The sequence below is a fragment of the Schistocerca serialis genome, chromosome 3 (genome assembly GCF_023864345.2).
Source record: "Schistocerca serialis cubense isolate TAMUIC-IGC-003099 chromosome 3, iqSchSeri2.2, whole genome shotgun sequence".
Taxonomy (NCBI): domain Eukaryota; kingdom Metazoa; phylum Arthropoda; class Insecta; order Orthoptera; family Acrididae; genus Schistocerca; species Schistocerca serialis.
The window spans coordinates 673,878,245-673,895,329 of NC_064640.1; the positions used below are offsets into that span (position 1 = coordinate 673,878,245).

Consider the following 17,085-nt stretch of genomic DNA (forward strand, 5'->3'; position numbering starts at 1 on the left):
TGATCACTGTGGTCTCATTTCATCAATATGGTGTCTGTGACATGTGAATAGCTGGCCACACGAGTGGACTTCCATGACTGGCCAAAACCGCAGACCATTTGTGCCGGTATCTCTAATGGATCGGGCTTGCTGATCTGAAGCCCATAGTTTCCCACTAATGTGCGGGCCCTGCCTGTGCGACCTGGTCTCGCCAATCTGCCCGCAGGCCGGGTCTGTCTGTGTGTGGCGTAATTGGTGGATTTTTATGGTTTATCCATGGACCCAGAATTGTGGTGCTCCTTGACAGGCCAGAGACCATGGGCATTGGGTGTCAGGAATTGCGACTGTCTTACCACAAGTACATTGAACAGTGTGGCATTTTATAGACATTTTATTTATTCTAGCACATTTTGGCACTTCGAAAGTAGTTTATATGTTAGTAAGTATGGATGATAAGAGGAAGAAAATTATGGCAGTCGCTGGCAGTTTGTATGCTATGTACTCACGTATTTCTTGAAAGAAAAATCACACAGTACCTGTAGAATAATAGACATAACACAGTGGGTAATAACTGATAGTAATGGACATAGAACCAAAATTTTATTGGCAGTCACCTATAGTGTTGGTTTACACAATTCTTCCACACCTTATACATTTCTTTCAAGAGGCCTACTTTTTTCTGTGGCTGTTTCTGAAAGCAGTGAAGGTATTTTAAATCTGTCTTGTGACAACAAAATGTGTTGTGCTTTATTTAAATAAAATAACAACAGTTGTCTTAATGAAACATATATACCGTTTGGCTTGCTTTGTCCATCCAAAAACAGTCAATTAAAAAAGATGTTGATGTTAGTATTTAAGATTTTCTCACTTGTTTAGAAATACAGAAGTCCGTTCATTTTTTTTTTTTTTTTTTTTTGCCAACTTATGTCTTTTCTTACCCTTGAGATCTCAAAATTTGTCAAGGAAAAATGCTAAAACTTTTCTGGAAACCAAGGAATTTCACTTGGGGAAGCTTGCGGCAACCCTGATGAGATGGAAAAAGGTTATTGATATTGAAGCCTGTGTTTTGTCTTGCTGGTTCACTCATAGTTGGTCAGTAAATGTATGTCATTGTTATTTGTCAGGAATGGTATAAAATATTTTCTGTGAAATTGAGAGTTAAACTACTACTTTTCACTCTTCTTCTTCTTCTTCTTCTTCTTGTTTGTTTGTTTGTTCCTGTTTCTGTACAGAATCACATTAGTGACAAAAGATCTTTTTTGTAAAATCTTGTATTTATTTAAATGCAGTTTTTAGTGCCTAATATGACCTAGCAATGAAAGAACTTACTGAAAAAAATATGCAATTATTTGACAGTCAAGAAAAAAGAAGCTATTATGGATTAGCTGTATACTGAGATGCTGCACTGGAATAATAAAGTTTTGCAATTCCAATTTTAGTGTTGTTGCAACTAAAGTATTGTATTTACAATGTATTTATAATAACTGATTCTTCCATCACTATTTTGTAGAACTTCATAATTATAGATGAAAAGCACAATATTGTATATGTTCTGCAGTACAGAACATACACAATGTTCTGCCTTTTGTATTTGTAACATTCAGTATTACCTTAATGTTTTGGCATGGGTTCTAAAATAACTTTTTCTTCTTGATTACAGGTGTTAGAAATGTTCTCAACTCAGAAGACAGTGCATCATTTACCTAATGAAATACTGGAGAAAATATTTTCCCACTTGTCAGTTTATGAGCTGGCTCGAGCTGCAAATGTATGCAGGCGCTGGGCAGAATTGCTCCAGGACACAAGACTGTGGAAAGGGAAGAGATACGATGTTGAGGAAATTGAGAAAAAGGATGACATTTTATTAGTTGCAGGGGTCTGGCCTGCATTAATTTATCTTAATCTTGTTAAAGGAGATCGTTTCAGGATGTCATTGAATGTGGCTGGGGCATCTGTTGAGCTTCCAAACTTGACAGACAAGACAATACATTCCATAGTTGGTACCCTTATGACAAAAACTTTGTCAGTTGATGTTCGCCTTCTTGATGAAGGGCTAGAGAATTGTCTTGCAGTTCAGACTCAGAATTTACTTAGGCTTTCAGTGACAATACCTCCTGGTCCATTGAACCGAGACATGATCAAGCGTACAGAGTCCAGCTTGAAAGCATTGGCTCACACATTTTCCATAGGCGCTGTTCCATCTCTTCGCTCTTTGCGAATTAGTAGTGAGAGTGCAGCAGATGCTAAGTATGACAGCTGTGCTGGTAGTGAGGTTATTCTGTCATTGAGATCATGTCCAGAACTCAAGCAGCTAAGAATCTCTGGATGTACTTGTGTGTCTTGGAAAATGGTTGGTCGCAGAGACGAGTTACGTGTTTTGTCTGTTGTTCATTCAAAAATGAAGGAATTCTTAATCCATGAGCAATGTCAAAATTTGAGAGATATCACACTTGAGCATTGCCCCTTCTTGAAAAAAATACAGTTCTGGGCTAAGCACCATAGTTTGAATTTGCAGTCGCTGCGCATCTGCAACACCAGCATAAATTCAGAGGCGCTGGAGTATGTGTGTAAAGCTGCACCTGGGCTTGACGTACTTGTTATTCAGTCTTGCCCTAAAATAACATTTACATCATTTGTTCGCCATTGCTTCAATCTGCAACATTTTGAACTGAGCAAATGGTCACCCGACGAGAAGTATTTCTATTTTGACCTTGCTCTGCTACCCTCAGGTCTGCGACATCTGTCGATGATGAATACAACAGTGCGTGAGGAACATATGGATCATATTTTGAAGCGACTGCCAATGCTAGAAACACTCAATCTGGGTGGTTGTGTGTGTATATCATCTGTATCTTTTCTTGAGCACTGCCCAGAGTTAGTTGACTTGAATCTGTCTGGCTTGTGCCAAGTCCCAGCTACATCATTTTCTGTTCTGGCAGAGTTGAGGAAACTGAGAAACCTCAATCTTCGAAACTGTTCTCTCAGCAGTAATCTCTTGTGTGGCATACTACAGAAGATGCCAAACCTAAAGAAACTAGATCTCTCTTGCATACAAACAATTGGTGACTTGTTTTTTGTCACAAAATGCCACAGCTTGCGCTGTTTGAACATGTCTCATTGCCCTCGTCTCTCACCAGACATCACAGAGTTGCGGCAACTGACTGATGTAAGGACATTGCGCATCTATGGAGTGCCAGGTTTGTGATTTTATGTTATCTTATTTGGGCAGTGATAACTTGAACCAGTAAAAATTACCATAACTGCATGAGAACTGTATACTTTTAACTGCTTATTAAGTAATTTGATTTAATAAAATATGAGATTGCTTTTTTAGTGTTGGTTTATTTAGTTGTAGTTAATCTTTCAAGCAATTTTAATTATGAGTAGACAACACAGAAGAGGTATATTTGATAAAGCCAAATACAGGGGAACTACATGTTATTTATCTTCAGTCTCCTGAAGAGTAGTGTTTGTTAGACTGTGTTGCGTAGTAGGCCTGTTGTGCTCAATTTCCATTTTTGTAATGTGGTTCTTGAAAAGTACGTAATATACCATATCTCTATCAAACTTATGCTGGCATTACCTGTCATGTTTATGTTACTATAAAAGACTAATATCGACAACAATACTATAGTATTCTGCTAAAGGTGTTATCTTCTAGTTTTGAACAACACTCTTCTGGTAGTAAAAAAAAATATCACAGTAGCTATCTTAACAGTTAATATTATGCAGTTCCTATACCTAAAGAATTTGAAGGCCAAAGGCTTAAGGTGTCTCAATGTCTTGAAATGTGTCACAGGTCATGGGAAGCAGGTGGAATGTATCTGCTTTTTGGGTCTGGATATACAATCTCAGTTTAGGGTTTGTCTATGCAATTAAACTAAAACAATGCTCACCAGATACCAAAAAGGGCACAGAAGGCTTTCAATACACCAGCTATTTGGCCTTTTTGATGAGGCTTTGATGCTGATACCCCATCACTTGGCAGCTAGTGGCAGTTTCTTTTGATATGTCATTCACGCAGTATACAGTTGTTCTCCCTGTCGTCAGCATTCCATGTCATTGATTACCTACAAGTTGAGTGAAACTTCAAAAAATGGCCACAAGCAATACAAATTTTAGACATTAGCAAAGCAGGACTTAGTGCATATACTTCGTGCTTCACTGAAGTCAGTCATTCATCTTTGTTGCTGATTAGGAACAGTTTTATTTTAATGTTTTTTTAAGCTTCAGAAGGAGTTGTTTTCTACGTGTAAGATCAGCTATCTTCACAGAAATGTGCATGCAAGCTGGTTCACTGTGATGCCATAGTGACAGGATGGCATTCGGCCCATGACATGCACGTGATGACAAGGAGAGCATGTTCGCAAGAAACTACTACTACATCTATATTTTTGACCACTCTTGAGGTATCCGTTGACTGGTTGTACAAGAGAAACAAACAACCTGAAATTCTTAGATTCTCAGGATCTAACGTCCTCACCTGCAGATATTAATCATATTTTAACCACCTTTCCTCTGTACAGGTATGCAACGTTTAGCCAATATGAAAAGTAACGCAGCAATTACTCACTGTCAGTGTATCAGAGTAGTAGGAGCTAATACCTGGGCATGCTTTATAAGACTGCACTGTTCGCAATTTAGTTGTACTACATATAATTCTGTACTTTCAAACATTACAACAGGTCGGTAGTAGTGTCAGTTGGGAGGGTGAGGAAAGTGAAGGAGGAGTCTCCTAAGTCAAACTCTTTTCTACCCTCTGCAGGGAGCATTTCATACAAGCTTGGTCATTTTGAAGAAATATGGTGTTCAATGTGTGATCAGACTTTCTCCCAAGGTAAGAACTCTTTCAAGGTATGCAAAGGACAATCTGAGTCTACAAAATGTAGAAGTCTATCAGATCCCTTGAGTTGCCACTTTGCCTATATTGGTCAGTCTGCTTTTTCTCTGGTAAAAGAGCACAGGGATAGTTTGTCTCACTCCTTCATCTTTGTGCTGTCAGTACATAATGGTGGTAGTTCTGTCTGTCTGGCAGTGGCATTAGTGTTGATTATGTATAGTATATTTTCCTGTACCAACTCCAATATGGTCTTGGCCTGTGCAGCTCCACCCTGTCCTTTGTTAGTTTATATCGTGGAGAGTCACCAGCTTTGGGCATCAAAAATTGTGGGTGGGTAGACGGTGTGTTACCTGTTGAAACATTCACAGTTTTATATGAATTTCCTCGTCCTTATTCCCATTAGTTATTAGAATAGCATATACACTGGGAAATGCATAAAGAGCATACCAAATAACAGACAACTTGAGTGTTTGATTTCAATAAGTGTTTTATTACTGTTTATTTAATTTAGTGACATAATTGTTCCTGTATAACAGTTACTCTGTCAAACAAAAATAAAATAATTGTGAAATAGTATGTTTCATTTACAGATTTCATTCTGAAGTGTCACTTTGGTTTTCTTGAAATACAGACCAAGTGATGTAGTCCTGTGGTAAGACACGAGACTCGTATTAGGGAGGATGGCAGTTTGAATCCCGTTCTGACTACCTAAATTTACAAACTGATGGTGGCTTCTGTGTCGGGTTCTTCGGCCAATGTTCATCTGATGATTTTTCTGATGTTTTTCTAGCATGAGTGGCTGGCATTGCTAGTGGTAGACTGGAGGCGAGCTTGGGGCCAGACTATATGTACCTGGTGCATCAACATCCAAGGGCTTCTCTGCACTCATTTCTGGTGCAGGTCTCCTCTTGCTACCCGCAACGGTCATTTGCTGCAGCACAGGAAGCCAGGATCCGTTTACCTTGAGGATTTCTTCTTTCTTTTTGAAGCTATACGTATGGAGGACATTATTGCTAATACGAAGCAGCTATTCAGTCCCTTCCCAATGAAAGAGCAGAGGAAATACCGAAACAGCCAAGGATACTGCAGTGAGCAAATCCACCATCTTGCAACCTGGAGAAGAGGTGGTACAAGCTATTAATAATCTTAATCTCGACAAGAGTATATTGGTACTGCCTGTTGATAGTGAAATGAGACTGTTGTAATGAAGACCAAACATTATGAGTAGAAGATCTGGGACCTATTACACAAAACGATTTACCAAAAACTAAGCACAGATCCAACACAGTGTATCACACGGAATACAAATCAGTGAATGAAGGTGTCTTCTCTGCCAATGGACATACAGAGGAACATGCGCAACACAGAAGCCCTACTACCTCGGCTGTATGGATTACCAAAGATCCATATGAATAACGTTCCACTAAAACCGATTGTTAGTGCTCCTCGCTCACCGATGCATAAACTACCTCTCTGCTCCAGCCGCACATGGGAAAGATTGACACATACATAGAGGACTCAGGACATTTCTTTGAGAAACTGAAGGCACAAACTTGCATCAAACGACATCCTGCCCAGCTTTGATGGTGTTTCTTTGTTTACGAAAGTTTATTTCTATAGCTTCTCTGAACAAGTGGGTGTGATAGCTCTTCCCTACAGTCAGAACTTCTGTTTCGATGAATTTCGCTATGTGGTCAGCCTCTCACAGCGTGTACTCTGCCACGGTTGATTTCTGCACCTGTCCCAACCTGCAATGTTACTGATGCTCTGTGATTGTGGTGTTGATTGATCGTTGAGTCATTCCAATGTAAACTTTCCGGCATGTCCATGGTATGCAGTACATTCCAGACATTGTAAGCGGGCCCCTTTTATCCTTTACCAATCTGAGACACTTTTAATCTTCTTTGTCAGTTCGTAAATTGTGTTTATGCCATGTTTGCGCAATAGACAGCCAGTTCGGTCTGTCACTCTGGGAATGTACGGCAGAAAGGCCGTATCCAACATTTCTTTTCCTAATGTGTCACTTTGCTGAGTGTTTGACTCTTTTATACTTCTAATATAACTTGTGGAGTACCCATTGCTGCTCAAACACTTTTGAGGTGATGCATTTTGCATCTGAGTTGCTGCGGCTCATGTATTTGTCTTGCTTGCATTACGAGCATATTAATCGTGCCTCTTTTCTGGCTTGGGTGGTGGTTGATAGTTTGTGCAGGTATGGGTCTGTGTGTGTCAGTTTTTGACACGCACTGTCCCCCATGTTTTCACCATCCCTCGTGACCAACATTTCTAGAAATGGTAGTTTTTTGCCATTTCCTACTTCCATGGTAAATTTCATGTTGGCAAGGAGGCTGTTCAAGTGTATTAGGGAGTCACCAAGCTGTTCCTCACCATAACTCCACACGAAGGTATCATTGGCGTATCAGTACCACATCTTAGATTTACAAGGTGCCAAGTGCAGTGCCTGTGCTTCGAAATGTTCCATGAAGAAGTTTGACACCACTGGTCTAAGTGGACTACCCATGGCAACTCCTTTCAGCTGTTCATAGAAGTTTCCATTCTGTGTGAAATAGCTTGTGGTGAGACATTGATGAAAGAGCTCAGTGATGTCTTGTGCCCAGAGAGTCACTAAGTGGCTCTTTCATAAACAAAAAACAAGATCAAAGCTGGCCTGAATGTCATTTGATGCAAGTTTGTGTCTTCAGCTTCTCAAAGAAATGTTCTGAGTCCTCTACGTATGTGTCAATCTTTCCCATGTGGGGCTGGAGCAGAGAGGCAGTTTATACATCAGTGAGCCAGGAACACTAACAGTCGGTTTTAGTGGAACGTTATTCATATGGATCTTTGGTAATTCATACAGCCAAGGTGGTAGGGCTTCTGTGTTGTGCATTTTCCTCTGTATGTCCACCAGTAGAGAAGACACCTTGATTTGCTGATTTGTATTCTGTGTAATAAACTGTGTTGGATCTGTGCTTAGTTTTTGATAAATCGTTGGATCTAATAGATCCCAGATCTTATGCTCATAATGTTTAGTCTTCATTATGACAGTCGCATTTCACTTGTCGGCAGGCAGTACCAATATACTCTTGTTGGCATTAAGATTGTACCTCTTCTTTCTTCGGGTTGCGAGATGGTGGTTTTGCTCAGGGCAGTATCCTGGCTGTTTCGGTGTGCGTTTCCTCTGTTCTTTCATAGCAAAGGGTCCGAATGGTTGCTTCAGTATTAGCAATGATATCCTCCGGGGATGACAGCAAAATTCGCTCCTGTTTGAAAGACATATTCTTTCTCTTTGGTCAATTGTCATTGAGTGAGTTTGACCACTGTGCCTGACATGTTGGGAATCACCTTGTTAGTCTGCTTCCGCATCTTGTAAACGTTTTCTTCTGTCGCTCAGTGTAGCGCTAGAGTTTGTTTTGCATGTTACCGTGAGCGATGATGTCCGTCTTTTTCCACTCATCTCAATGCATTCTGCTACTTAGTTCGTAGAAAATGTTCAGAAGTTCCTCATCCGTTCTTGCCAAGTACCTCCATGTTGTATGAATTTGCTCACAAACAAAAGTTCTTTCCATTCTGTCATAGATCCGGTGTGCTTGGGCATTGGTGAATAGGCGCTTAAATTTCAAGGAATTCGGTGTACCATGTGGGAAGACTGACACATATATAAAGTACTCAGGACATTTGAGATGCTGAAGAAACTAAAACTTGTATGAAACATCATCTTGATCAGCTTTGATGATGTTTCTTTGTTTATGAAAGTGCCACCCAGTGACTTCGGGTACACTGTGGAGAAATCGGAACAAGACACGGGGCAACAGCTCCGACATAACTTGGATTGAAGGCTTTGGCAGCAGGTATGGAGAACTTGAATGAGGTGTGGAGTGGATACTTGGATGCAATTCAGTGTAAAACAGCCCTGGGACAATGGATGCTCCAATTCAAGGATTGATGATGGCAGTCAGTGCTATGGCCTGGAGTGACTGTGCGGCATTCTTCATAGCTACAAAGGAAGAATGTTTCCACAATGATTGGCAGAAGAGCATCTGTGCTCGCGATTGCAGTGCTAACTGCAGTGCTACTAGCTTGTGGTGAAGCTGGCACCACGTATTACCATGATGGTTGAAGGAGATGCTGCAAATACTATGGGCTAATGTTTTGCATCTACATGGTGTAACATGGAGAGATGGTAGCCAACAATACACATCTGTGTTGTGTACCAGGAAATCCCATATCAGAATTGTTATTCCAGATTTCCATTGCTCTGATAGCATGAAGTTTTTCGTGTTACCCTCCAGCCTAATGATGTCGCTATTTCATTTCTGTCACTTACTCCAAACGGTTCATATAGGTCACATAGTTTGTCATGCACTTCAGCATCATAATGTCTTCTTCCATTGTGGAATGTAATTTTTTATGGGACTTAACAATTTTTTGGGGGTCGGGCTTAATGCTGTAAAACACCCTTTCATACTCTTGGCCTTACATACCAGATGTAGCGTCAGAACACGGTAGTGTTTTGTATAGTTTCCTCCTGATTTTATGTATGTAGATTAGAGTCTTGTACATTGTCTATTTATGTATGATCTGGATATTTTCTTGCCCTGGTAAGAAGGTGAATTTTTTAAATTGAATATTAATGCTTTTGGCTTCAGTTGCTATAGTTCTCAACTAAATAGGTGGATTAATCCATGGAATAGATCTAGTCATCCATCAGAAAACATCACAATTTAGGTGATAGCTGCAGGGAAATAAACAACATTATGTCTCAAGTTTTTAAAATCACTGGTCAAATGTGACTGACAGTGTCGGACATACAATTTATGCAAATGAATGACATTGTTACCTAATGTCTTGGAAACATAGTCAGAAAAAATGCTTACAATAAAAGCATAATTTTGTATCAATGGAGAGATTATTGAAATTGGGAGTTGAAGTAAAAGAAAGAAAAGTAGGGGACAATGATGGTAAAATATATAAAAGTGTGCTAGATAATTCCAAAAATAAAGTAGGTGTCACATTAAGTCTCTTCAATAATAAAGATGAAGGGAAGGATATGATATCTAGGCAAAGATGAGTTTGTTTTTTTTTGGGGGGGGGGGGGGGGGCAGAGATCAAAGATGAGCAACGTGAGGACAATCTTAGAGACCAACTACAATCTGAAGGGGAAATGCATATATTTGAGTATGTACAAGTTGAGATCAGAACAGGAAATAATTTTGTGTCTTGGAGTTCCTGCATGGCACTTTTGAATGAAGAGCACAATGATAGTTAAGACTCTTGATTGTCTCTCGCAACAATTAACTTTCCTTCAGGACGTTATTATTCTTCCCCTCGACCCTTTGTCAGGTCAGCATTGAGTTCGTGATAAGCTGGGTCAGATAGTAAACTGTGCATCTTTTGAACAAAATCCTGCTTGTACAACACAACTGTAGCATTGCTCTTGGCCACAGTTAAGATTACAATATCAGGACATCCCCCTGCGGGTCGGGGGTAAGAATAGGCCCGAGGTATTCCTGCCTGTCGTAAGAGGCGACTAAAAGGAGTTTCAACCATTTCGGCCTTCCATGTAATGGTCCCCCTTGGGGTTTGACCTCCATTTTCCAAAATTCTACAGAAGTACGAGCCTTTTGGGGAAGGACACCTTAGGTGGTGTATCACTGGTCCTCCATGCACTAAGACCTTGGCACTCAGCATTGTAACGGCGTTGTAACCATACCCACTATTCATCAAATTGGGCCTAAACGCCTGATGGATTGTAAAAGTTACGCCCATAGTGCATCCCCATCTGCACCTACGATCATGATGGACTTTCCATGGCACCCGAAATCCAGCACGGTAGCCAGTCCATTGTGGTGGAGTCGTCATGTACCCTCTAGGTTGTAGCCCCCTGACAACACAGGGATCGTACTGCCGATACCTGAGCTGCACCCTCCCCACGTCGGCCAAGGAGTAGATGCCCGTCTCCTTGGGGCATCAGGACTCCCGGCAACGGTCATCCTGCCAGGTGGCCCTTGCTGAGGCTGGGTGGCGCCCGTGGCGAGAGCCCCTGGTCGGAGTGCGTGGTATCGGGGCGGACGTTTCGCAGATGAAACGTCAACATGTTTCAGGTCGCTCTGCGGCCGAGTCTTTCAAAAAGAAAAGTACTGCTCTGGTTCTGGTTCTCCTGCCCTTTCCCCCTTGGCCACTCCATGGGAGGTAGGACAGGCCCGTCGGCTTGGGGCGAAGTACTTCCCCTGCTATTTGGTCTGTTCTCGGACCGATGGGGGGACATTCGCCACCTCCAAGCCCATGTTCTTTGTTCAGCACATTGAGGACATCTTCGGGGAAATCGAGGCTCTCAGCAAAATGCGTTCGGGGTCCGTTCTTATAAAGACCACCTCCGCCACACAGTCGGCGGCGCTCCAGGTGTGCGACCGACTAGGGGACATCCCAGTGTCCATTGTCCCGCATCTGGCACTGAATAGGATGCAGGGGGTTATTTTTCATCGGGACCTGCTGCTGCAATCTGATGAGGAGCTCAGGGCCAACCTGGAGCGCCGAGGCGTGCATTTCGTCCGGCGAGTCCAGTGCGGCCCCAAAGACCGTCGCATCGACACCGGGGCCTTTATCCTCGCCTCCGAGGGGGACGTTCTCCCGGAGAAGGTAAAGGTGATGTGCTACCGGTGCGACGTGCGACCTTACGTCCCGCCTCCTATGCGCTGTTTTCGGTGTTTGCGCTTTGGGCACATGTCGTCACGGTGTGAAGCTGAGCCCCTTTGTGGCGATTGTGGACGTCCTCTTCGTGAGGAACATACATGCACCCCACCACCTCGGTGCGTTAATTGTCCTGGCATCCACTCGCCTAGATCCTCAGACTGCCCCGCATATCAGAAGGAGAAGATGATACAAGAACTCAAAACTTTGGATCGTCTCTCTTATTCTGAGGCCAGGAAGAAGTATGACCGCCTCCATCCCGTGCCGTTGACCACTTCGTTTGCCTCAGTTGTGTCCACTCCTTCCGCGGTATCCTCACCCCTATCCTGCCCCCCCTCTGCCTCCTCCCCCCCCCATCTGGGGTCTTTGCCTCCGCCTCCCAAATCCCTCCCTTCCAAATCCTCCTCCCCCGTGGCCCCCGCCCCCTCTGCCCCAGGGGCCACCCTTCCTCCTCCTCCCCCCCCCCCCCCCTCGCCGCCTGAGAAGCGATCCTCTTCTCAGGCGTCCATCGGGGAAACGTTCTGGACCCCAGCTTCCGAGGTCCAGCGTTCCAAAACGGACCCCACGGGTGAGGACCTTCTTCGGGTCCAGCCCACCATCCCTGTGCCTCGTCGGACTTCCAAGAAGGCTTCCAAGAAGAAGTCTCTATCCCCCTCACCACCCCGGCGCGTTTCGTCTGACGCTCCATCCGTGAGTCGCTGCTCCCGGCCGTCCTCAGTTTCGCCGGCACGCTCTGCTGCCAGGCGCTCAGCTGGCCTCTCGTCGGCAAATGATGCTGCCCCTCCTACACAACCAGGGACAGCGGCCGCAGCTGGCGATGACTCGATGGAACAGGATCCGCCTCCCGCCAGTTGTAGCGTTGTTCCCTCGAAATCTGGCCCTCCGCGGCCATCGAGGTGACCAGCTCTTCCCCCCGTCTCGTTCCCCCTCTTTTTTGACTAGCGATGGCCTTGTTACATTGGAACATAAGAGGTATTCGATCTAATCGGGACGAATTACAACTGCTCCTCCGCCTGCACTGTCCACTCGTCCTTGGTCTCCAGGAAACCAAGTTGCGCCCAACTGACTGTATTGCCTTTACCCACTATACCTCGGAATGGTATGACCTCACCCCTATGGACGGTATCCCAGCTCATGGTGGGGTCATGTTGCTCGTTCGGGACGATGTCTATTACCATTCCATCCCATTGACCACCCCACTCCAAGCAATAGCTGTCCGTATTACTCTTTCTGCTTTTACTTTTTCAGTTTGTACCATCTACACTCCATCGTCATCCGCTGTTAGTCGGGCTGACATGATGCACCTGATTGTTCAGCTTCCCCCGCCGTTTTTATTGTTTGGTGACTTCAGTGCCCATCATCCCCTTTGGGGCTCTCCTGCATCCTGTCAAAGAGGCTCACTCTTGGCGGATGTCTTCAACCATCTCAATCTTGTCTGCCTCAATACCGGCGCCCCGACTTTCCTCTCGGACTCTACTCATACCTACTCCCACTTGGACCTCTCGATCTGTTCTACCACTCTTGCCTGTCGGTTCGAGTGGTATGTCCTTTCTGACACCTATTCGAGCGACCACTTCCCCTGTGTCGTTCGTCTCCTGCACCACACCCCATCCCCACGTCTTTCGAGCTGGAACATACCGAAAGCTGACTGGGGACTTGACTCCTCCCTGGCGACCTTTCCGGACCACGATTTTCTCAGTTGTGACAGTCAGGTCGAATACCTCACGGCTGTTATCATCAATGCTGCCAAACGTTCCATTCCTCGTACTACCTCTTCTTCACGTCGCGTTTCCGCCCCCTGGTGGAACGAGGCTTGTAGAGACGCTGTCCGTGCTCGACGACGTGCTTTACGCACCTTTCGCCGCCATCCTACGTTGGCGAATTGTATTGGATACAAACGACTCCGAGCCCAATGCCGTAGAGTCATCAAAGACAGCAAAAAGCTTGTTGGGCCTCTTTCACCAGCTCCTTTAACAGTTTTACTCCCTCTTCTGTCGTATGGGGTGGCCTGCGCCGGCTGTCGGGCATTAAGGCCCACTCCTCGGTACCTGGCCTGACCTCAGGTAATGAGGTCCTCGTTGATCCTGTGGCTGTCTCCAACGCCTTCGGCCGGTTTTTTGCGGCGGTTTCAAGCTCCGCCCATTACCACCCTGCCTTCCTTCCCAGGAAAGAGGCAGAAGAGGCTCGGCGACCTTACTTCCACTCGCTAAATGTGGAAACTTATAATGCCCCCTTTACTATGCGGGAACTCGAACGTGCGCTTGCACTGTCCCGGTCCTCTGCTCCGGGGCCAGATGCCATTCACGTTCAGATGCTGGCACACCTTTCTCCGGCGGGCAAAAGCTTCCTTCTTCGTACCTACAATCGCGTCTGGACGGAAGATCAGGTCCCCATGCGTTGGCGTGACGCCGTCGTTGTTCCTATACCCAAACCCGGGAAGGATAGACACCTTCCTTCTAGTTACTGTCCCATTTCTCTTACAAGCTGTGTCTGTAAGGTGATGGAGCGCATGGTTCATGCTCGGTTAGTTTGGATTCTTGAATCTCGACGGCTACTTACCAATGTCCAATGCGGCTTTCGTCGCCGCCGCTCCGCTGTTGACCACCTTGTGACCTTGTCGACATTCATCATGAACAACTTTTTGCGAAGGCGCCAAACGGTAGCCATGTTCTTCAATTTGGAGAAGGCTTATGATACCTGTTGGAGAGGAGGTATCCTCCGCACTATGCACAGGTGGGGCCTACGCGGTCGCCTGCCCCTTTTTATTGATTCCTTTTTAACGGATCGAAAGTTTAGGGTACGTGTGGGCTCCGTATTGTCCAACGTCTTCCTCCAGGAGAACGGAGTGCCTCAGGGCTCCGTCTTGAGCGTAGCCCTTTTTGCCATCGCGATCAATCCAGTTATGGATTGCATTCCACCTAATGTCTCAGGCTCTCTTTGTCGATGACTTCACGATCTACTGCAGTGCCCAGAGAACATGCCTCCTGGAGCGCTGCCTTCAGCGTTGTCTAGACAGCCTATACTCGTGGAGCGTGGCAAATGGCTTCCGGTTCTCTGAAGAGAAGACGGTTTGTATCAACTTTTGGCGATATAAAGCATTCCTTCCGCCATCCTTACATCTCGCTCCCGTTGTTCTCCCATTCGTGGAAACAACTAAGTTTCTAGGGCTCACGTTGGACAGGAAACTGTGTTGGTCTCCGCATGTCTCTTATTTGGCGGCCCGTTGTACACGTTCCCTTAATGTCCTCAGAGTTCTTAGTGGTTCATCTTGGGGAGCGGATCGCACTGTCCTGCTTCGCTTGTATCGGTCCATAGTCCGATCGAAGCTGGATTATGGGAGCTTCGTCTACTCGTCTGCTCGGCCATCCCTCTTACGCCGTCTCAACTCCATCCACCATCAGGGGTTACGTCTTGCGACTGGAGCCTTCTACACTAGTCCTGTCGAGAGTCTTTATGCTGAAGCTGCCGAATTACCATTGACCTACCGGCGCGATGTACTGCTGTGTCGGTATGCCTGCCGGCTGTTGTCTATGCCCGACCACCCCTCTTACCAGTCCTTCTTCGCCGATTCTCTCGACCGTCAGTACTGGTTGTATGTGTCTGCCCTGCTGCCCCCCGGAGTCCGCTTCCGTCGCCTGCTTCGACAATTGGATTTTGCCCTCCCTACCACCTTCAGAGAGGGTGAGAGCCCGACACCACCTGGGCTCCAGGCTCCGGTTCATATTTATCTCGACCTCAGCTCACTCCCGAAGGAGGGTACTCCGGCTGCAGTGTATTGCTCATGGTTCGTCGAACTTCGTGCTCGACTTGCCGGTCACACCTTTATTTACACCGATGGCTCCAAAACTGACGATGGTGTCGGCTGTGCCTTTGTCGTTGGGGCCGCCACCTTTAAATACCGGCTCCTCGACCAATGTTCCAGCTTTACGGCTGAGCTTTTTGCTCTCCATCAGGCCGTTCAGTATGCCCGCCACCACCGCCATTCATCATCTGTACTCTGCTCTGACTCACTCAGTGCTCTTCAGAGCCTTGGAGCTCCCTATCCGGTCCATCCCTTAGTTCAACGGATACAGCAGTCCCTCCATTCTTTCGCTGATAATGGTTCTCCTGTCAGCTTTCTGTGGGTTCCCGGACATGTAGGAGTGCCTGGGAATGAGGCTGCGGATGCTGCAGCCAGGGCTGCAGTCCTCCTGCCTCGGCCAGCCTCCCATTGTGTCCCGTCATCTGACGTTCGTGGGGATGTTTGTAAGAGGCTTGTATCGTTGTGGTGGGATACTTGGTCATCCCTCCAAGGAAACAAGCTCCGGGCAGTAAAACCGCTCCCAACTGCTTGGACAACCTCCTCCCGACCATCTCGGCGAGAGGAGGTCCTTCTGACCAGGTTGCGGATTGGGCATTGCCGGTTTAGCCACCGCTACCTGCTCTCCGGTGACACAGCCCCGCAGTGCACTTGTGGTCAGGCATTAACAGTGCGCCATGTTTTATTGTCGTGTCCCCGATTTAGTCAATCTCGTGTTGTCCTGTCCCTGCCATCTACTTTACCGGATATTTTAGCTGATGACGCTCGAGCAGCTGCTCGTGTTCTGCGTTTTATGACTTTGACTGGCTTGTCCGAAGACATCTAACTTTTTTACTTATTTTATCTGCATCTTTGTCAAGCCTTTCTGGTGTCCCTCCCTCCCCTTGAGTTTTACTAGATTCCATGTGCTCTAATGACTGTGACTGGGTGCTAATGACCTCAGTAGTTGAGCGCCCTTAAACCCCACAAAAAAAAAAAAAAAAAAAATCAGTACACACCCTGAGTGAATACAAATCAATCCCCTTAGCTGCTCTAATATTACTCTTTGGTAGGAGCCCCAGTCAGTGTAGGGCATGCTTCTCTCCTAACTTCCTCCACAGCATCAAGAGTTAGTTTAAAAACAGTATGTTCAGCAGGACTTACAAAATCAACAACAGGTAAATGCTAGGGCATTGGTGCAATGTTTAAATTTTTCCTCAACATGGATAAAGCTGTGCCATCCAAAGCTTTCTCTGTTAGATTGATCTCGGAACATGGAGACTTAACATTACACTCTGAATCATGGAAATGTTCAACCTGAGCCGAATACTGGGCAGTTTTTGGAATGGAATTCTCAATCATACCGTGACTAAGAAGCTCCGTCCAGACAAGTATATTGGAGCCTTTTAGGAACAAGATGTAAACTAGTGATTTGCTTTAAGCGAGCAGCAACAGGAGAACTATTATGATGCATAAATCTGGAAAATGTTGGAACAACATTGTGGTGTCGAGACCACAATGAAGATGAAAGTGCGCGTAGGAATCTCACTCTTCTACTTATGAAGTTTTAACTTACATAAGCAGCGGTACATTTCCACCACATAAAGGCAAACAGTGTGAAACTTTAATTTCTCTCAGCACATAAAATATTCAAACTACTTACATGACTGCAGCTTTGCAACGTTTTCTACAACTGCTGATAGTTCGACAGGTATAAACTCCATCAGTTCCAAAACTCAAATGCAGTGAGACAGAGCTGTGCAAGGAAATTTAAAACCTTGTTATGTGGGGCATATGCAGA

At 45.2% G+C, this 17,085-nt stretch overlaps 1 protein-coding gene across 1 annotated transcript in view; it reads left to right on the forward strand.

The window, feature by feature from the left end:
* The window catches only part of LOC126470549 (uncharacterized), a 70,632-nt gene that overhangs the window by 25,424 nt on the left and 28,123 nt on the right, over positions 1 to 17,085 (forward strand). Inside the window, exon 2 of the mRNA XM_050098486.1 lies at positions 1,640 to 3,176. Within this exon, the coding sequence (XP_049954443.1) occupies positions 1,649 to 3,176 (1,528 nt within the window). The 5' untranslated portion in view covers positions 1,640 to 1,648. The remainder of the gene's footprint in view (positions 1 to 1,639; positions 3,177 to 17,085) is intronic.